The sequence below is a fragment of the Copadichromis virginalis genome, linkage group LG14, assembly GCF_057382275.1.
Source record: "Copadichromis virginalis isolate Kocher_CV1m ecotype Utaka linkage group LG14, C_Virginalis_male_GT1.1, whole genome shotgun sequence".
NCBI lineage: Eukaryota > Metazoa > Chordata > Actinopteri > Cichliformes > Cichlidae > Copadichromis > Copadichromis virginalis.
This window is the reverse complement of record NC_140631.1, coordinates 39,184,938-39,207,035: the sequence shown is the minus strand read 5'-3', so window position 1 is coordinate 39,207,035 and position 22,098 is coordinate 39,184,938. Positions and strand designations below refer to the sequence as shown.

Genomic DNA, 22,098 nt, shown 5'->3' with positions numbered 1-22,098 from the left:
CTGATACTGCACAATAAAATCTACGAGTGGTAAAAATGTGTACTCTTACTGCTTTTTGGTCCTTTAAATGGGCATAATGTTGGGGTCCAATAATCAGCCCTTAGGAGATCACATCAGTATAGACTGTGCCCGTAAGGACAGAAATAGACTTTTACTGCAGCCTATTTATGAAAGTAGTGCATGCAACGATTTTCTTTTGTCTGCATTGATGCAACTGTTGCAACATTTTCTCTCTCTCTGCCCGACGTGTGTGTGTGTGTGTGTGTGTATGTTGTGTCTAATTACAACCTCCTCTATGTTGAACCACATCACCCCCCACTAACTCTGTCTCTCTCACACAGGGAAACAGGGATCAGTGGCAGTGAATGAGCAGCTTGCCGTGTCACTCTTAATACCGGCAAGAAAGGGAGGGAGGAAGGGAGGAGAAGGGAGCCATTCTTATACCTCTATATGACTTCACAGAGGAAGAGTGAGAGAATGTGCAAAAACAGATGTAGGAAGAAGAGAATTAGTCATGTATGAGAGTTTAACACTGGAAGCAAACAGAAGAAACTGAGAAAGTTAGACTGGAAATAAGCATATATACGAGAAAAGGTGTGGAAAGGACAAAAAAAGTGTCACACTGTGGAATTAACAACAGTTTCAGTCTTTTTTCCTTTTCTTCATCCTTCCATCCACCACACAGGACGTCTGAAACGAGACCAGCAGTGGATCAACAGGAGACGGAGAGTGAAACAGAAGAGGCAAGAAGTGTTCAGATCACGCAAACTGGTGAGGCTTACAGAGGCATACTGGCTTTATTCATAATCTCCTAAATCTCTGTGTGTGTGTGTGTGTGTGTGTGTGTGTGTGTGTGTGTGTGTGTGTGTGTGTGTGTGTGTGTGTGTGTGTGTGTGTGTGTGTGTGTGTGATTTAAGGGATCACCATGTGTTCCCACATGGTGTTCCAGGTGGCATGTCTTTATTTATTTCTTAAAATATTAAGAGAACTATTTAACAAGTTTACAACATGTTGAATTATATCGATGCAGTAATCACACAGACAAAATACCAGTGCAAATTCAGCATTGCAGTATTCATCAAACAGCAGTTGTTCAGAAATCATGTAAACATAAGCAGGGATGTTAGTCTGCGTCTTTAATGCTATTTGCTTTTTGCACTGGTATCATATCAGGCTGTTTAATAATAATAATATTAAATGCATGACAGAAACCACTTTTATTATACAGAAAATAGACCAAAAAAATAGAACATGTTTGAACATCTGCCTCTCAGAACAATTTTCCCTCAAATTTAAACACTGGAAAATTCAGCATATGAATGATATTTGGCTGAAGTGTGACTTGTTTCGGGACATCGTATTTCAAATGTAAACACGTTATTTTGTGGGATCGGTGTCAGTAAAAAGGTCTCTCTCTTTTGGCCCTTGTTTTTTTGTTTGATACTTTGTTCAGCTGCACATGATTAATCTCTGGTTCCTTTTTAACACTCCTCCTTCAATTCTTACTGATCACACTGTTTGCATGTATCAAACCTGCAGTATCTTTAAATGTTGAGCATAAAGTGCTGCAGGTTTGCTACTCCTGCTCCCTCCCTGGGTACTCACAAGCTTTTATACTTTTATCTTTAATTTGCACATTACAATGCATATTTCCTGAACTGGGCATTGCCTAAAGGTCATGTTGACACTAATGTTTCAGCACAACCAGCTAATATGAGCAACAACAGCATCAGCTGAATTATTTGACTTCTTTTTGTCTTTCTGGAGGCAAAGAATCAAGCTGAAGACATGACATGTGATACTGTCACTGTAAGAGATGTGTTTTTCATATAGTACAGTCTGCAGGCATGCAGAAACAATTGAAATATTTAAAGTAGAGTTCAGTGTATATTTGGTATTTATTCTGGTTTCATCAGAATCATCAGAATCAGAATACTTTATTAATCCATAAATAAATTAGTGGGGGGGGGGGGGGGTTGTCTTAGTAAAATGGGCTCTTTGGTGACACTATCTCATCAGGGGGAATAAAGAAAGTTGCTTAATGAGTACATAAAGTTGAGCTGAAGCTCGCTCCTCTGGTTTACTAAATGGCAGGACACTGTCAAAAATATAGGGAATATATTCTTAATAATTGGCTCCTTCATAACTTGGTGGGACTTGTTTACTTTCGTGTCCCAACCAGTTTGCTTAGATCTGACCAGATGCTCCTGGTTCCTGCATCCAGATTTAAAATAAAGGAGGATTTTGGTTTTTCAGTTGCCACCCTTAAGCTTAGGAACAGGCCACTACTTTTAATACTTTAAAAATGCAAGTTTGACTTTGTTTTAAATTTGATCTTGATTAGCTGGCAGTGGTTCATTTATTATGTGTTATAGATGCATTTATGTGTTTAGACCGTCGGCATCGCTCAGCATTTGTTGCTTTAAAAGGTGCTCTATAAATGCTCTCGACTTGATTAGTTTTTTTCTGCATTACACAAAATGCATCTTGAGAGTTTCTGTGGTTCTGGCTGCGTCATGCTGGTACCCACTTTTGTAAACGCTATTCTTGAGGAGAAATGAGGCCTGCAGAGCTCCGGCAAACACCCATCGAGGTTGTCCTAAATTACATGAGTCACATGAATTTTGTTGTTTTTTTATGCATACACAGCAGCTAAATGTGTTAAACCAAATGTGATGCAAAAGGCATGTTTGCGTGGGATGCATTACAAATGCTTAAATTTTCATATATCTAATTTAATAAACACAGAAACTATGCAGGATGGAGACTTCGCATTGATCATGTGGTCTACAGTTTTTCATTTAAATTATTATCTTTCATTTAAATTATGTAAATGGAAGCTTTTTGTTTGTTTGTTTGTTTGTTTTTTGTCACAGTAACTAAAATGTCCAGTCTCTCTCAAGTGGGTCTGTCCTGGAAAGCTACCCAAAACCGATTGCCTTTTGGACCATATTAGTTCACAGCTGTCCAATTAAAGGGTTTTAATTTAGCCAGTGTGCCTGACTCAGTGGGGGGTATGCAGTACCTCCCTCAGGCCTATCAGTAGGTCATGAAGGGCAAGCAGGAATTAGATTTAGGTCCACAGACTGTTAGCACGCTCTGGTTATTCAGGCTGATAAGGTTTAGGTGACAATAGCACCGCTCTCTAAAGCACAGCCATGTCAAAGTCTTCTAAAACCAAAAATCCAGCTTCCACACTGTCATGAGGAGAGAGACGAGTCAGGGTTTAGTGGTTTCAGTTCTTAGTGCAATTCTTTGGTATTTAAAAGAATTAAAGCTGCATGAAGTCAAATTCAGTTCAATTCAGAGTTATTTATATAGCACCAAAACACAACAGCAGTCACCTCAAAGCATTTTATATTGTCAGGTAAAGAACCTACAGTAACAGAGAGAAAAACAGTGACTCGGTGCAAGCAAGCACTCGGTGACAGTGGGAAGGAAAAACTCCCTTTTAACAGGAAGAAACCTTCAGCAGAATCAGGGTCAGGGAGGGGCGGGCATGTACTTTATCCTGTAACATTCCTCATTCTTTAACAGCAAAAACAGACACTAAACATTCACTAGATAAAGTAACTACTGGAAGTGAGGTGGAAACTAACCCCTGCACTGGCAGGAAGTATTGCTAAAAAGGCTGTAAACCAGAATTTACTTTCAGAACTGATATGATATAAAATACTGATATGCTCACATCGTGTTTGCAGCTCAAAACACGTTTGTAGTTGTTTCAAATGTCCTCTCTCGAAGGCCCTGCTAGAAGGACACAAGCTGTGATAAATCATTTAAACATGGAGGTAGCCTCTCTTGTGTAGCTTGCATACTTTTGCAGCTAGTTTAGAGAGAGGTGTTTCTTTATTCACCCTCTCCTACAGCCTAACCTGTCCTCCTATTTTTAATTATCTGTGAATATTTCCTCTCTCTCTGTTTGACTCTTTTTCCTGCTTTTCATCCTTCGTTCTTCTTTCACATTTCCCTTTATTTACTCCAAGTTTTTTCTCCATTTACATCCTTTTCTTCTTTTTTACAGTCACTCCTATCACTGCTTTTCTTTCTTCCCTTATCATTTTGTTTCTGTCCGTCTAAACATTGCCTCACCGTTGGAGGATGTTTCACTTACACTGTGAGGTTTTTTTTGGCTACTGTGTATTAATGTACAGGTATAAAATCTGATACGTGCAGACATACACGGCATGACTGCACACAACCTTTGTCCCAGCCCCCTGCTGGGGTAATTAGATGCTGAAATATTGATAGTGTGTGTGTGTGTGTGTGTGTGTGTGTGTGTGTGTGTGTGTGTGTGTGTGTGTGTGTGTGTGTGAGAGAGAGAGAGAGAGACATTTCATGTGTTTGTATGACATGTATGTGATGGTAATTCTCTCTGTTGTTATTATTAGACCATTTTTGTGACCTTTAAAGTCCCAGAAGAATTAGCAAAGGTCAGTGAGGGAGAGAGACTCGAGAAACAAAGGACAAAAGAAGTTAAATGCAACAATAGACATCGAGCTGGAATTAAATTCTTTTTCAATTTACACCCTGTAGTCTGGCTGACACTGGCTGTATTATTCCTGCTTTCTGTTTATTCCTCTAGACTTATCTGATAACAGTTTTTATTCAAAAAGCATTTATTTTATACTTGGACAATTATTACAGTAATGTTTTCTTTCAAAAGTGCTAAAGATTTCATGGCTTTACCTGCTTATTTTTGAAAATATTACAATATTATTTATTTGTTTAATTTTCTTGAGGTCATAGGTATTAAAGTTTTGTACCTTTCATTAGTTTTTAATTTGTTTGTTTAAGTTCAGTTTTCAGACAGGAATTTGTTGCTTCAGTTTAAGGTGACAATATTTTAGTCACTTATGTAGACGTACCAATCCAAAAACCTCCTCCCAGCTCTATAAAAATAAACAAAATAAAGAATAAAACTGAAGACATTTTCTATACCATAATAACACCATAATAGAAAAACCACTGATTACTACAAAGTTAAAATTAGACAATTAGAGGTAGTTTGGTAAAAGATGTTAAATGTTTGTGACGTAAATTAAGGAAACTTTTGAAGTGAATGAAAAGAAGGCAAATCAAACAACATCCTGTCTGAAGTGCACTGCACACCTGACTCACCGGAGAACATTTAGATTTGATATAATGGCGGTCTTAAAGGTTGAACCAGGCTCTGTTCAGAGCTCTGGTGTAACTCAAGCTGTGCTGCGGTTCAAAGAGAAACCCAAACAAAGCGTCTAATGAGGTTGAGGTGTTGCAGCTGTCATACGTCAAAAGGTCAAAGGATCAGCCTGAAGCTTCATCAAGAGGAGCCTGAATAATTTATTAACACTAATTCCCATGCACACAGATACACATGCATAAACACTGTTTGCATGCGAGTGACCTGAAAAGAACAAACCCAGTTATCCTGTTTACTGTAACAGAATACTGTTCAGGTGCCTCTGCTGTGTGTTGTTGTTTTTTTGCACTCATACCAGCACTCACTCTCCCATGTTTTTGCACAGTGATGGTCCCAAGCTCATCTGTGCCAGACATTCTGGACCTCATTTGACCCAGATTCATTTATTCTGGGTTCATCTGACCGTAGAATGCACTGCCAGTTTTCATTAGGCTCTCTTAATGAACTTTGGCAAAGTTTCATGTGGCATTTTTGTGCCATTTGTAAGTAGTTATTTTCCCCTTGGAGCCCTTTATAAAGGTTTCTATCAGTGAACGTCTGTTTTACTGATACATGATTAATAAAAGTGTTTTATTAATCACTTTGTTGAGTGAGTATTTGAAAATGGGAACAAGTAATTTTCAAGGCCTCTGCACTTTCTATAATTAATCAGTATGGCAGCTTATAACATTGTAGTTTCTCAGATGTTCGGGCACTACTTTACAACCTGCCGCCATGTTGACAAATTAGTTGAGGTTGTATTAGTCTCTATTTATTTCAATACAGTTTGTCTATTCTGTTTGTTTCTAATTATACATCAGACCCAAAACCTTATAATTCATAATGATATACATAATGATGAGTTCACTGTGAGATGATCTGAATCATTATCATTTTTCATGTATTTATAGCAAACTCTGAATAAACGAATCTATTTCTCACTCTCTTCATTAGAGTCTACAGGTGACTGCTGATGTCCAACCATAAGGATAAAAACCAGGGCCATGGTCATTTTACAGCAGGTGAAAACACACACACACACAGACACTCTCACACACACACACACGCACGCACGCATGCACACACGCACACACACACACACACACACACACACACACACACGCGCGCGCGCACACACACACACACATACATACTCCTTTCCAGCTCCAAATCGTTCACTGTTACACTCTACTACAAAAGGTTTGCATGATTTGAACAGCCGGTTGGGTTAGTAGGGCTAAACTGTGCACTTTCGATGAACATACTATGGATACGTGCAATCAGTGACATCAGACAGAAATGAGAGTAAAACATATGAAACAGAGCATTTGGAGTACTCTTAAGCTGGAGCTTTTGGCACAGAGGGACTGGCATGCAAGCTGACCTCATGTGAAGCTTTTGTCATGTTTAACACAAACATTCACCACTGTAACAACATATACTGTATGACACAAAATAATGAAAGAAGAAAGAACATCTGAAGCTACAGTGTTCCCACTTTATTTACTCTTTCTTTAAAAAGCATGCACACACTGTAAACAGGGAGACCAGTCAAATCAAACAAGATGCTGTATGTGTGTGTGTGTGTGTGTGTGTGTACTACTTTTGTATCAACCTCTTTGATACTTAGTTAATGCGCTACTGAACTTGTCTTCTTTTCTGATCAGCTAATGAGCCCTGACAGCGTTCCCCTGCTGCAGAGGCACAAATGGGGCGAGCCAACAGAACAAGCAAATACATTGAATAATACGCCACCCATCTCTTCTGTGAATGTTTGTCTCGTCAGACACACTCTGACTTTTATCCAGTCTGCAAAGGTGTAACCAAACTAAACAGGAGAGGAGGCATGATTTACTCAGTCAGTGGAATACATTTTTTAGGTTCTTATGTGAGGAGGAAAAACAGACAGTTGGGGGAAATAATTCAGGAGCAGGACATTTTTACTTCGACCGTGGAATAAAGCAACTGTTGAATCTGGAAGACGACATGGAAAAAGGAATTTTTATGTACATATTTTTTTTATTACTCTACTTTGGAAAAGTCCCGATCAGCAGTCGTTTGTCAAATCTGGCTTGAAAAAGATTTTTTTTTAAACATGAAGGATTTTCTGTAGATGAGCAGTATGCAGGTGTTAATGTGGTAACCATGGCAATGAAAATAAACAGGAAGGGATCTGATTGGGCGCTGGAGGGCTGGGATCCAAACATACGCCGCCTCAGCTACAAATGCACCACCCTCATCAAGGTAAACTTCAGGTCCAATTAGGGGATGTTTGAATGATTGTCATTTATAAACACAAATTGCTGTGTGTTTTAGTTTATGCTGAGTTATCACCTGCTGCTAGAAAAATAAGAGGTTTTGAGTCTTTTCTTTAAAAGTTTAAGAGGGAACGTTGTGATCAGGTCACATGGTGACCTATAAAGCCCTGAGTTGGGTCAGTAGTCCAAGTGAGAGTCGGTGCACATGACCTGAGACAACGGCATCATTGCTTAAAAACATACACATAGAAGATCACTCCTACTACACTTTATGTACATATCAAATAAATCTCTCTGACATTTCTCATAGTTTATTTTATCCTTTCTACATAGTACAAAATGCTCTTGTAGGATTTTGGCTTTTTTGTTTGGCTTCTTTCACCCCAACCTGTGTTTATTTACGTTAAATAGCTCTAATTAATTAATGGTCTACTTCTAAATATCAGCTGGAGCACATGTTACACCAACTGAAGCGTGATTTCATTAAATAAATACATTTAACATTATTTGTCCACTGTACTGTTATGGTGATCTGCGATTAATCATTTTTATTTCCTTAATAAATTGTTCCGTCCACGCCCAAACCTTCGATGACAGTGTTTCAAGACCTTCAGGTATCTCTTAAGAGTCTTATGTGAAACGATCCATTTATCTAGCATATGTTTGCTGATTTCAGGATAAATTTTCACTTTGAAGCACCATCACATTAACACCAAGGAGAATCTGTGTTCTGTGTTCAATCAGTCATCACCTGCTGAGGAATCACCATCCCACCTTCTTTGTCTATGACCTCCTTTGTCCCCTTGTTTCCCCATACCTCACTGCACGTCCTCCATCCTGAAGCTTCACAGTTTAAGGGAGGTGTTGGGGAGTGAGGTGCTCAGTTCTCAGATGTTTAAACGAATCAATCCTCAGACGAAAACTACTTCCTCCGGGGCCTAAGACCAGGCTATTGATTTGTGAAGCCACAAAGAGCCTCTTTGAATTGCTCTCAACGATGCTCTTCAGTTCATAGACTGTGGGAAACTCTGGGGTCTGTGAAGATGGCTGTCTTGTGATGTCAGATCAGCAGGCACATATCCATTATTTGTGTGTGGTTGGCTGCACACAGTGGGCGTGGCCATGGGCTGAAGAATTATTTTTTTAAAACCCATTTATGTCCATATAATACTATCCATCCAAAAAGATTATAAACTATTAGATACGAGACTATATTATAATTATGTTGTGTTTTAATAATGTTATGTAATTATGTTATAGTTCTCTGTTTCTGGTGAAAGTAGTAACATCCATCAACCTCCTAAATGTTTATGGGAGCATCAAACAGACGCCAGTAGTTATGATAGACTATAATTCAGAGATATCTGCTCTTTACCAAACACGCCTGCTTGAGTTGTGAGACAGAGGTGTAGTAAAACTTTCATGCAGAGCAGCAGAGGGCAGACCACAACCTGCAGACAGACACTGTTGTGGTGAAATGATACTTACAGACTCTGGAGAGAGCTTGCATAACTTCTAGGGAACCATTTTCACAGAAAGGGTAACAAGACACCTAAAGCTGCAGGTATATCTCCAAGCAGGACTCTAAGACTGGGTCTTAAGAACGCCAGTTTGATCAGAGTGGCTGTGTAAAAACACTCACTTGATGTGATAAAATGCTAATATGTGGTACGTGAAACATTAAACAGTTCAGCTTAGAGGCATAGCCAGAGCCCACCTGATGAGCACGATGCATTAACCATCTAGACAAGATCAAAAATGGAGTTAAAAGACGAATGATAAATGACTTAAATTTGCCAAAGAAATATTAGCTTTTATGGCACTCTTCAAAAGAAGTGGTGTCCCTCTGAAAACAACCTGAGACGTACCATATCCACAGCTTCTCAGCTGTAGACAATGAACGGTTGATCCCAGGCAACTCACAGTCTCTTACACTGTCACTGCAAGGCCAGTAGGAGGTGCAAAGGTGCAAGACATTAAACAATTTAAATTTTGTAAAATTATTTTTTGTTAAGTTTCCAATCACATATTAATATTAAGCACTTCCTTCACAAGTACAAATAAAAAACCTGGAATTCAGAATCTAAGCTCCCCTTTTTTGTCCTGTCTCTGCAGGAAATCAAAGTTTAATCATTCAGCTGCCCACAGGTGGCAACAACAAGCTTGTCCTCCATTTCTGATTGTCTGTGGCACCTGGAGAATCCACAGTCTGTGGGAGAATATGAGTCTATAAGCTTTTGCCACACAGTTTCAGTCTTTGTAGTTGCACTGTGTAAAAACTTGCTGTGTTATTGCTCTTTCAACATGAATGTTTCTTGTGAATTTATTGTTCAAAGATTATTTTCTCTGTGTGCTTGCTGCAGAGGGCTTTTATTTGTTCATTGATGCAAAAAGAAGAGCCTGTTTATGATTTTATGGCACAATTAGCATATCATCATATCTCATCCTGTGACCTTTGATTTGTCACTCCAATCTAAATGCAAATTAGCTGTAAATGCATTTGTTGCTCGTATATTCACTTAATAACTGTCTCGTCCGCCTTTGTCTTAAATTATTGGATTATTCAGGATTTCTGCAATGATCCGAATGTCTCTTTAGGTTGGTTTATTCCCATATAATCAAAATGTGAGGAGGCTTGTTTAGCTGTATTGGCAGTGTGTGGTTTTCGTGTGTAAGTTCTCTTAAGAGTGTCCTAGGTTTGGGGCCCTTCAGTCTTGAGTTTGCATGTCACTATGTAGGTTATCGTTTATAGGAGCTCTGGTTTCTCCTTCTGTTGACATCATGCCAGGTTAATGCTGCAAATATCGACCAGGAAATTCTCACAAAATATATTCTAATTCCTAAAAGTTCCCCTAATGGTTAAATAAGGTTTTAAAGAAACACAGTCAGTGGCTGCTTTAGTTACATTTTGCCAGCATTGATTTGACTCCATCCTACCTTTAGAACTGTTTTAATGACATAGACCAGTAGCTGGAAACCTTCTTCAGAGATTTTGGTTTATTTTGACATGACAGCATCGCACAGTTGCTGTATGTTTGTCAGCTGCACGTCCACGATGTGAGTCTCCCATTCCACCACATCCCAAAAGGTGCTCTACTGGACTGAGATCTGGTGACAGCGTTGACAATTTGAGTAACGTAACCTGCAGCTACAGTTTCAGACTAACTGGTACTAAAATGTTCAAAAACTCCAGCAGAGGGCAGACTCACCTGAAGAAGAGGTTCAGACGGACGCTGTGCAGTCTGCAGTGGTGAGATGATACTCACACACTCTGGAAACAGTTTGTGTAACTTGAAGTGAACCTTCGAAAGTAACAAGACGCATAACAGTTACAGCTGTGACTTGGCCGGAGCCTTTAGACTAAGAATCTCATTGACAAGAGATTTTGTGACATTAATTTGTTGATCAGACACATTTTCAAATAACAGATATCAAAGCTTCTTAATGCTTGCTGCCCTAAAAGTCAAGGAAAATTCTATTGTGAGAGGAACCCCATGTTATGCATCATGTCAGTCAATAAATGACGGGATAAAATGACATCTTGTGGTTTAGAGGATAAAGTGTGACAGGAGTCAGCATCCTCGGGCAGGGTTTTCTTTATTGTTTGCATTTTTATTCAAGGAAAAGACTAAATGTGGGTTACTTACCAAAAGCATTGTTACAAAGTCACTTACAAAATTTAAACCCCATTAAAAGAACGGGGAGCAGAATGACGTACATTCATAGTTTATCATTTGAAACAGGAATAACTGTTTTCATACGGGTAGTACGTGGGGACACCGTGGTTCATAGTTGACATCCAGAGGCCTCTATCTGCATTTTGTTACCTTTCCACACAGGAGACACCATAGCAGCTGCAAGTGAGTACCTGGCTCATGTCAGGCCTGAATTATTTACCTGATGAAAGAGGTGATGACACACACCCATCCACTGCAGGCAGCATGGACATTACATCAGTGTGGCTCGTCTCAGTCACGTTTGTCCAAAGAATGAGACGGCAGGGCGTATGTGCTTTTCATGAGTCTGTGTTCTGTATCAGTGAAGTTGTAGTTTACTCTACAGTCTCATGTAAACTGGAAAAAGTACAGAACTGGCAGGACATAATGCGCTGCTGTGTCTGCAGACGAGGCCCATTTGGCAAAAGATATTTTTCATGTTTGTGTAGAAGCTCAAGTTTGACAACAGTTTGAGTCTTTAAATCATCTTTGAAGACAAGTACTAATAATTTACATGTTTTGCTTGAATTAATGTTATTTCTTATGATGGCCAGACAACCACATATGGAAAAGAAATAGAAAAAACTTATAAAGACTTGCATCAGATGTGGCTTACTTCATATAGTGAATCATATAAGGCTTATATGATTTACTCATGAAAGTGGCCACTTTCATATATTTCTTTAGTAAGTATTCAAAACATACAAGTTTCATTTCAATAATTTTTCAAAGAATGTTATATCTGTTTTCACTCTTGTATGCTTTCATACAAGTTTCACACAAGACAGATACAAACTTTATAAGATTTATATATAACTTTTCCATATGAGACTGCCTGATTCTAACTTCCCCTCAACTGAAAAAGCACAGAAAAGATGCTCTCTATAAATATAATGGTTTCTTCTAAACCTGCAGACCTCCTTAAAGCACCTTAAATCAAGTTATTTTGCTAATTTTCTGCTCTGAGTTTTTATTTTTTGACTCTTCTAAAGTAGCTTTGCATGATTCACAGTTCAAAATAATAATTTCTATGCATTTTTAAGGCTCTCAGTTTATTCTGTCTGAAACAAGCTTCCCTCCTTCTCCCTTTAAGACAGTTTTGTTCTGACTGGTTGCTTCTTGTAAACAGAAGCTTTGAGTGGGGTGTCAGTGTGAAAACTTGAAAACTGTATGTCTGAGATTACTATAGTATTAACACTGTGCAGAATGAAGTGTGTGGCTCAAAGAGTTTTATATCCTGGTTGGTCACACGAGCTTCCCGGTGCTGTTCAGTGGGTCATGTCCCCATTTGCTGTCTGGTTAGTTGACCTGGGGGCTTCATTGATCTCTGAATGACTTCTATATAAAGCTGTTAATGTGAGACTGGGGGTTGCCGTGGGGGGAATACTGCCCTGAAACATGGTTACAGGGCCTATTTGAGCCTGTCCCAGCTCACACTGGGCAACAGGCCAGTGTGAGCCTGGTTTGAGGAATTGTTGGTTTTGGTACTTAAATGGGAAGCTCAGATTATCAGCAGGTAGATCCACATATTTGATTTTGGGAGTTTTTTGAGCAGCTGCCAAGTTATTTGTGTTTCACTTGTTAGGCAGATGTATAACCCACTGCAGTAAGGAGTCACTGCCTGGGTGGGGTCTTTCTCTGTGGAGTTCTGTACATGTCCATGTGCCTGCATAGGTTTCCTGTGGGTACTCCAGTTTCTTCCATTAGCCCAAATAAATGCTTGTTAGGTGAACTGAAGAAGCGGAGCTAAAAGGACAAACTCAAGGAAGAAATCTGTCTCATCTTATAGTTCTTTAAAAACATTTTCATAGCTTCACATTAACATTAACATTAACAGTCATTTAACAGTCACAAAGAAAATGAGTCTCCCAACACTTTCAGAATCACCATGATGAGACATTGGAATAGATGCATCAGATAACTTCATTATACTGTGTTACAGAGATGCAGGAAATATTCAGATTCATGGAGAAATAGAAATGCAATGCAAATGCTGAAATTGGCTGCAAAATGTCTTTAAAATCGCTCTATTTAGGAATTTAAAAAAAAAATATTTGCTTAAAGAAAAAATGTTTATGTTAGTCTATGCATATGAGAAATAATATTTACTAAACTTTGTTTGTAGTCGTGTAATTAGATTTCTGTTCAAGTAACAAACTCATCTCTCTGATCTCAGTGCTGTTTCCATAAGCTCATCAGTTACCATCCAAACCTACAGCAAGTGTTCAGCACTGTAACATACAGCTGTTTGTCAGAAATAACAGCAGTAAAGGAAACATGGAAAAGAAAATGAAGGGAAAGAGAGAGAAAGAGAAAGAGAGCGGCACACAACAAGAAATATAAACTAAGAGACAGACAGACACCAAACAGATCCTCTGTGATAAATAATTCAGCATGTGGTCTCTCTCTGTGTGTGTGTGTGTGTGTGTGTGTGTGTGTGTGTGTGTGTGTGTGTGTGTGTGTGTGTGTGTGTGTGTGTGTGTGTGTGACAGATGCTTGGTGGTGTAATGTTCAGGTGGCTCAGTTGGCTAGACGGAGTAGTTACTTAATTAAAGTGACTTATATGTAACGCACACTCAAACAGCTATTCATGGTGACACACTCACCCCTGAGTCAGAGCTCACGTCTCATGCTGAACACGGCTGGCATTCTTCTGTAGTTGGAGAGGAAGAAGATAAACAAACCAATATGAAAACCGTCAAAAACAATAATAATGGCTGACAGGATGTTTTAGAGTTGAAGCTAATTAAATTTTCCACCCATCCACTCAAAACTAAAAAAGTCTGGGTCAGTGGGTCATTTAAGACAGATTATTATTCATATCAAAGTTTATGCCAGTCCGTTCAGATATTTTATTTGTACAAGCCTCTGGACAGTAAAAACATTTTGATCCCACATACTGATGCAGTGCAGTGATGAAGCAGTCAGCAGCGTTGCCTCACATTGAGAAAGGTCTGGCTCTAATCTGACATTTATTTATTTGCAAAGACGTTGTTCTCTGGAGTAAGTCTGGAACAGTAAGTCATTTCATTTTCACCAAATTTAGATGCAAAGAGACATTTTTTCCTACAACTCAAAAGCTACTTTTTACCTTTAACATTATAGACAAATCTCAAAGAGATCTCATCAGATCTCTTTTCAACGAGTTTCTTTGTGGTTGGGCAAGTTTCACTCGTCATTTATTTATGTGCAAACTTTTAATCCGTTTTGGTTTGGCCTATTATGTCACAGCCGGGCGACAAAGGCTGTCCCAATTAGGAGGCTGCTCCAAATGCGGCCGACCCATTCTTCATTTCGCCGAATTTCAGGGGGGGTTGGGTGTATCCTCCGTGGCCCAACCTATCCCAGAATTCATAGCGTGGTCCAGCAAATTCCAGTTTCCAACAATGGCGGCAAATACTTAGTTTTAATATTACTCTTATTACTATTTTCAATACTTTTTTATTTAAATCATTATTTATAATATTTTTATAATAATATAAAAATACTTTTAAAATGCAGCAATGGCGGAGGAGCACGACTAAAGAGTTTGAAATATTACTCTTTCTGGGTCACAAAATAAACTTTTAAGATATTTTCAAGAAAGTAGGTTTGTAAACTTCAAATATCTGCTTGATTTATCAAGACATCACATATTACATGTTACCCACCAGCTCGATAGCTGACTGGGTGGTCAAGGCTCACTCGAGCCGGCGAGAACACTGGACTCCCAGCACATTGTTTTCAGACCTGCGCAGTCCTTCGCTACTCAGGTTAAACATGATATATAAATCACTTAGATAACTTAAAAATGCTAGTTTGGCTTTTTTCAGTGTTTCATTTGTTCCTGAGTAAATCGGTTTGGCTGAGATTAAAGTTATAGTTTTCACACATCTGAATAAACGTCAAACAGAAAACTGATTAAACAGAAGTGTGAGATGGTCGAGAATTTACTCACGTCCTGATATATTTTAGTGAGCAAGGAGCAGACAGCTGAGTTTAACTCCACCGAGACAGCTGGTGATACAAATCTCAGCCTCACACTTCCAGCCTTCTCGGTCTTCGAAGGACAAGCCCCACATAGACGCCGAAGGCTGGGTCCTCCGAAGGATGCAGCCCCTGAATTGGGACACAGCCAAGGCTAGACACACAGACATGGAGTATGACTGGTTAGGGGAACAGACGGAACAAACACGGAAACAAGAGTAACTAAACATGAAACACAGGAGGCACAGAAACCAAGAGACTAGAAATTCTAAATAATAATGAAAGCAAAGACTATTAATAATTCAAAAACACTGGGTCACCGACTCAGGACCATGACAGCATCTGAAATGACCAAATTCTACCCTCCTCTCAAATTTAAGCTGAAAGTGAAAGGCCATTATTTTACTTATGTGATGCATCCTGTGGTGACTACAGCGTATTTATGACAGTAGGAGCCTGCAGTGGGCTTATCTAGGCAGAAATCCAACACCATAGGACACACCTGAGGAGGAAGTGACACCTGGTTGCCATGGGCAGCAGGGGATGGGTTAACAAAATGTGATGTAGAGAGTCTGGGAGAGAGCGAGAGAGCAGGAGGATTGTTGGTCCCAAAATATTACAGTGGAAACTTACTGCACATTTTCAAATTGATTTCTTTATTGAAGTTTTTACATCCAGCAAGGTCAGAAAACAGGACCCTGGTCTGGGCAGAGCTGTTTGACTGTAAGAGGACTGATACTCGACCTGTTTTTCTTGGAATTATTTTTCCCCACGACCCCAACTTTTTTTTTTTTTAGATAAACCCGGTGAAGACAAACAGAGGTGATGTGTGCCTGTGATCTGGGAGGAATTTCGTTTGTTAAACATTGAAGATTTTGGAGAATTTTGCAAGAAACTAAAATTCAATGAACATCTGAACAGTTTCGAAACATTTCCTCTCATACGTGTGGGTATCGCCTCTAGACCGTTACCTCTGGATATAACTGTGAGCGTGCTTGTAAGTAAGTTTTCACTGTGCACGTGAAGATGTTCAAGCGTCGGGATTATGTGGAGCTTTATGAGAAGGATCAGGCCAAATGGGCGCTGATACGCAACGTCAACACTGTGATGAAACACAGCACTCTGCTGCCGGTATGCTGACACTGCTTGTGTCTTAAGTCTCATGAGTCATAATTACATGGCTTTTATCTGTAGCATTTGTGTTGCTCCCTGCTTTGTTATTTACGTGTGCCTTTTTTCTTATACACGAGAAGAATGCTGATGTAATACTGCAGAACTGTGTGTTAAAATAATTATGCATGGTTTTCTGTTCTGGGTCACTTTTGACTCATGGGTCATCTGAAGAGATCATGTGTGTTTACGTTTTTAACATGGCTGTTTATGTGTGTATACTTCTTTTACTCATGCTTCCCATTTTAGCTTCTCTTCATTCTCTCCCTGTTCAATCCAGAATTTAATTTAGAATCCCCTGCTCATGTACAAAGAGCTGCATTTTAAGCCCCCATCAATAGTATCTTAAAGACCTCATAGTGTTGTACACTGCTCAACACACTAAGGGAATAATTGTCAGTCAGAGTAAGCTTCAGTTAAACTTCGTGAGCATTGAGCTGGTCAGTTAAGGGGACTGTTAATGCTGAAAGACAACAATGACACACCCCCCAAAACAGGAACAACTTTACAGGTGGACACCCCCCCCCCCCCCCCCGAACCCTACAGAGGTAGCACAGGTATTCCAGCTCCTCCTGGATGGCACATCATTATTGCCGCTCCCAGTAGGTTAGCTGCGTCACTCAGCACAGTCTCAAGTGCATGGAGGAGATTCCAGGAGACAGGGACCGCAGAAGGTCCTCAAGCCATCAGCGGGACCAGTATAAGGTCCTTTGTGACAGGAAGAAAAGGATGAGCACTGGCAGAGCTACAGGCCATTTGTGTGAATGTCTCTGACCACGCAATCAGAAACAAAAGTCATGAGACCTGAGGGCCCATCGTCCTGTAGTGGGCTCTGTGCTCACTGCTCAACACCGTGAAGCCCGCCTGGCATTTTCCATAGAATACCAGTATTGGTAGGTCAACCACTGGAGTCCTGTGCTTTTCACAGATGACAGCAGGGTCATCCTGAGCACGTGTGACAGACATGAAAGGGTCTGGAGAAGCTGTGGAGAACATTAAGATAGCTGTAAAATCATTCAGCACGACTGGTTTGGTATTGGGTCAGTGATGGTCTGGAGAGGCATATCCATGGACGGACACACAGACACTACACGCTAGGCAATATCACCGTGACTGCCATCAGGTATCAGGATGAAGTCCCTGGACTTACTGTCAGACCCTACGCTGCTGTAGTGGGTCCCAGGTTCCTCCTGGTGCACGATACGCCTCATGTGGTGAGAGTATGCCGGCAGCACATGGAGGATGGAGGATCTGATACCACTGAGGAGGAGCCACGCTCAGGTGACTTATATCCAGCTGAGTGAGACGTTATGTTTTGGTCCATCCAACTCTGCCAGGTTGCACCTCAGACTGTCCAGCAGCTCAGCGATGCCCTGATCTGAGGTCAAGATCTGGGAGGAGATCCCAGGACACCATCTATTGTCTCATTAGGAACAGGCCCCGATGTTATCAGGCATGCAAGCTTCTGTAGGCCGTACAAACTACTGAGTACCATTTTAAATGGCTGCAATGAATTTTTGTGAAATTTTAGATTACTGGCTTAACATAAAATCTTTATGTAAATTGGATTAAACCTAAAAACTGGGTCTAGTGGTAACCTACTAGAAACGTCTGGAACTGATTAAAGGTCAGACAGAAACCCTCAAAGCAAAGCAAGGATTGTCAGTCTGCTGCAGGTACTGTATTAAAAGCCAGTCGAGTGTAGAGTAAAGGTATATAAGACACATTATTAAAGAGAAACAGTTCTCAAAGAAACCATAATTTAATTTCACGTACAGAAGCCTGTAACACAGAGATGAAGGTAGAAGTTCTAACTTCTAGGGGGAAAAGCTTTATTTGGCTTTATTTTGGGCCGAAGTCAGCAGATTTTTTTAAACTGTATTATTCGATTTTACTTTTCATTTTATAAATGCAGGTTTTCTGTCTTCATAGCCTTTAAAATAAAAGTTTCAAAGACATTTAAGGATTGCTGCTGTGTGGCAAGATTTGTTTCGAAAGGCTTTGAGGAATTATTTAACCTACAGTCTGATTTCTTCAGACCACGAGCTGGTTCTAAGTTTTGATGAAAAATATTGTTTTTCATGATGAGTTCACATATTAACGCACTTTTCTGTCAATGCTGCTTCACGGTTTCTTTCTGCTTCTGGCTGATTTCTCATGTGATCTGACATTGCTGTTACTCTGACCTTGATACTTACTCTGTTACTCTGACGCTGAATGATTTAACTCCCAAAATCCTAACATCCTGATTTCGGTTTGACTGTCTGACTTCCTTTCAGGGCGACTATGTCTGGTTGGACCTGAAGACTGGTCGGGAGTTTGAGGTGCCGATCGGCGCAGTGGTCAAACTCTGTGACTCCGGACAGATCCAAGTGGTGGACGATGAAGGAAATGTAAGCACTTACATACAAATAAAACTTGTTTTTTAAAGAACATGTCTTGGGAAGCATGTCAGTGTCTAACACTAATCACAGACACCATGTGACCGTTGAGATCATTAAAAACGTTTTTGTTTTTTTTGTTTAGGATCAAAAATGTCCTGAATTTCCAATGTGCTTTCTCAACTTAACTTCCCATCCTCCTTCAGGAGCACTGGATCTCCCCCCAAAATGCCACCAACATCAAGCCAATGCATCCCACCTCCATCCACGGGGTGGAAGACATGATTCGCTTGGGAGACCTCAATGAAGCTGGTATCCTCCGTAACCTGCTCATCAGATACAGAGAAAAACTCATATATGTGAGTATTACTGCAGCGATTACTGCAGGGCTGAGCCTACTGAATCTAGTTTACCCTGGACAGGCTCCCAGTTCCTCACCATTATGGCTACTCTTCACAATTACACTACACTTACAACTTGACTCAAACTGTGGCAGGAAGTAGTGTTTGATATATTAGAAATTGTCATCAGTACTTGGAACCAAGGAGTGACTGAACAGGCTCAGGCAGAAGCAATGCTTAAATATGAAAAGCCTAATTCTGCTCATTAAAGAAACTCTACCAACAACTATGTAGAGTACAAACTAAATCATTCACACTTGTAACCCTCATCCTGCTGGATGGATGGAACTCCAACAATAGAAATACCTTCATTATTTAATCCCTTTAGTACTGTTTAAAAAGATTTTTCTACACAGAGTAACAAATATTTGCTCTTCTGCACTAAAACAAAATTTTATATAAAGTCTTTTCTTAATTTTTTATTTGATTATTTATCCCCTCATCCCCAATGGGTTGCAGCAGATGCCCCTCGCTGAGCCTGGTTCTGCTGGAAGTTATTTCCTGTTAAAAGAGAGTTTTTTCTTCCCACTGTCGTCAAGCGCTCGGTCATAGAGGTTTATCTGACTGGGGTTACTCTGTATTATTGCAGCGTTTTGACTTTACAACATAAAGTGTCTTAAGGCAACTGTCGTTGTGATTTAAAGTTTAAGGCTTTAAAAGGCTTTAAAGTTTAATACAAACCTCATTTTTATATAGAATTTGCTATATCTCATTTATTTTGACCCTACTGCTATATGTTCTGTCTGTTTAAGCAGCTTTTTAACACTTTATTCGTCACCTTACTCTTTTAACTCTCTGTCACTTTTTTCTCACTCCTCTCCTGTCATCATAATACCTTCCTTGCTTTATTTTCTCATTACCTCTGTTTGTTACCCTCCTTTATTTGTTCCTGTTTCTACTGAAGACAAACTGTGGTGGCAGGGTAAGTCAGCCCCTGAAACCCAAGCATAGACAAAGGCTAAAAAATATACAAGGATATGCACCCACTGCATGGATTTAATGCACGCTGCATGGCCTCGATCACAGTATACAGCGTGTTTGCTGCACGTTTCAGTAGACATCATGTATTTGATGGGACTTCTTTTCTTATATGCACTATGGATGGATGTGTCATGTTGGCGCAGGGACTATAGTAACTCACTTTGGCTTAACAGTAACCAAACTGAGAGCTGCACCATGTTTCCAACATGGCTTTCTGTTCTCTTATGGCGAACAATGATACGTTCTCATTGTCATCCTTCAACATCTGAGCTACTCGACCTGTGTCAGCTCATGTACCCGCTAACCGGCACCGGCTTGTTGCTCGATCCTTTCGGCAACAGACAGCCGCATGACATTTTTTTGTAATATTTCTGACGTTGTATTGTGGACATTTTACTAAAGGATCTTCGGCTGGCTTCTTTGATAATTTCTCAAATTTAACTGAAAGACTTTAATCTGATATTGACAGGTGCTTTAATCCTTAAACATGAAACATAAAATGCTGACCTGTTCATGGCTGTTCAGTTTTAAGATGTGTTTTTGAACTATTTGTTAGCTTCTTATTACACTTTGCCTTGCTCTGGTTTGGACCCAGGAACTGTCTTTTGACAGTCCTTGGAGGAATTTTCCAAGTATAGCATGTTGAGGAGAAGATGATGTCTGTAGGATTTGTAGTTACTCAGTACTTATCTTCTTTTACACATCAGCTACCAGCAGTGTGAGTCCAAAACATCAACACCTGGGTGACCTAAAAAAAACATAATTTGGTTCATCCTCGTTTTTTCTGTACAGACGTACACAGGCTCCATCCTTGTGGCTGTCAATCCTTACCAGCCGCTGCCCATCTACACGGCTGACCAGATCCGCCTCTACACCAACAAGAAGATCGGTGAAATGCCACCTCATATATTTGCCATTGCTGACAACTGTTACTTCAACATGCAGAGGAACAACCGCGACCAGTGCTGTATCATCAGGTTAGGAAAAGTTCAGACTGCAGGTGGCTCAAATACAAACCAGCAATCATACAGCAAGGATGTGAGTTTTAACCATGCAGACCAAAAGGTTTGTCAGTCAGTCAGATATCTAATATCTAATCTTTTTTATTTTCTATCAAATTATTAAAATTTGTGATTAAAAGAAGAAAAAACAAGAAAAATAAGAAACTGATAAAAATGTAGGTGCTGAAGATCTCGTAGAATCATCAGAAACTTTAAAATGATAAACAAACTCTTGGTCTTTCTTAAACATGATCACATTTTCTCGCTGTTGTTTTGGTTTGATAGTGGTGAATCTGGAGCAGGAAAAACAGAAAGCACCAAACTGATCCTTCAGTTTCTGGCGGCCATCAGTGGTCAACACTCCTGGATAGAGCAGCAGGTCCTGGAGGCAAACCCTATACTAGAAGGTAACACACACACACACACACACACACACACACACACACACACACACACACAGAGAAAAGTGATCTTTAACTCATTATCTGGAAGAAAATCTCTATGAAGTAGACAAACTCACAGATGATGTTATGGATTCACTTTAGCATTTACGTTTAATCTCTCACAGTTGTAACAGAGACATGTTAGTTCAGTAATCTTGCAGCTGAAGGTTTTACAACATCAACACCCGGCAGCACAGACTGAGACTGTGCTGACTACCAAAGTTATTTTTAAACATGTACATTACTTCATTAAAAAATATTCTTCATTAATACAATTTTAAGCTTTACCTGAAAGTTAAAGCTTCAGATAAGATTTACTGAATGTATTATAACAAAATTCAAAATGATCAGAAGAGCAAAACACTGTAAGATAGAGGTCTGCAGTAGTGCAGTGACAGGACAGGTCACATGAAACATCTACCTCCATTTAATTGTTAATTAAATCAGCAGGAATTACTTATAAGATGAAACCAAATTAGCAAGATTAATACGTCGTTCAACATCTTTGGTCAATTCTTTGCCAGTTAGCCATTCATTGTGATCAAAAATCAACTCTATTTGGCTTAAATGTTGGGCAAAATGATAAAATGTGACCCCGTGATTCTTTGTGCATAAGCCAA

At 39.7% G+C, this 22,098-nt stretch overlaps 1 protein-coding gene across 2 annotated transcripts in view; it reads left to right on the top strand.

The window, feature by feature from the left end:
• The first annotated feature begins 7,306 nt into the window (after nt 1-7,306).
• myo7aa (myosin VIIAa) overlaps nt 7,307-22,098 on the top strand; it is a 52,617-nt gene continuing 37,825 nt past the window's right edge. The window contains exons 1-6 of one of the 2 annotated variants that reach the window (XM_085430867.1): nt 16,128-16,232; nt 18,551-18,664; nt 18,859-19,011; nt 19,958-19,975; nt 20,827-21,011; nt 21,321-21,442. In XM_085430867.1, the coding sequence (XP_085286993.1) occupies nt 16,128-16,232; nt 18,551-18,664; nt 18,859-19,011; nt 19,958-19,975; nt 20,827-21,011; nt 21,321-21,442 (697 nt within the window). Of the gene's footprint in view, nt 7,406-16,127; nt 16,233-18,550; nt 18,665-18,858; nt 19,012-19,957; nt 19,976-20,826; nt 21,012-21,320; nt 21,443-22,098 lie in introns of those variants that run through there. The other variant, XM_085430868.1, reaches the window with a different exon arrangement.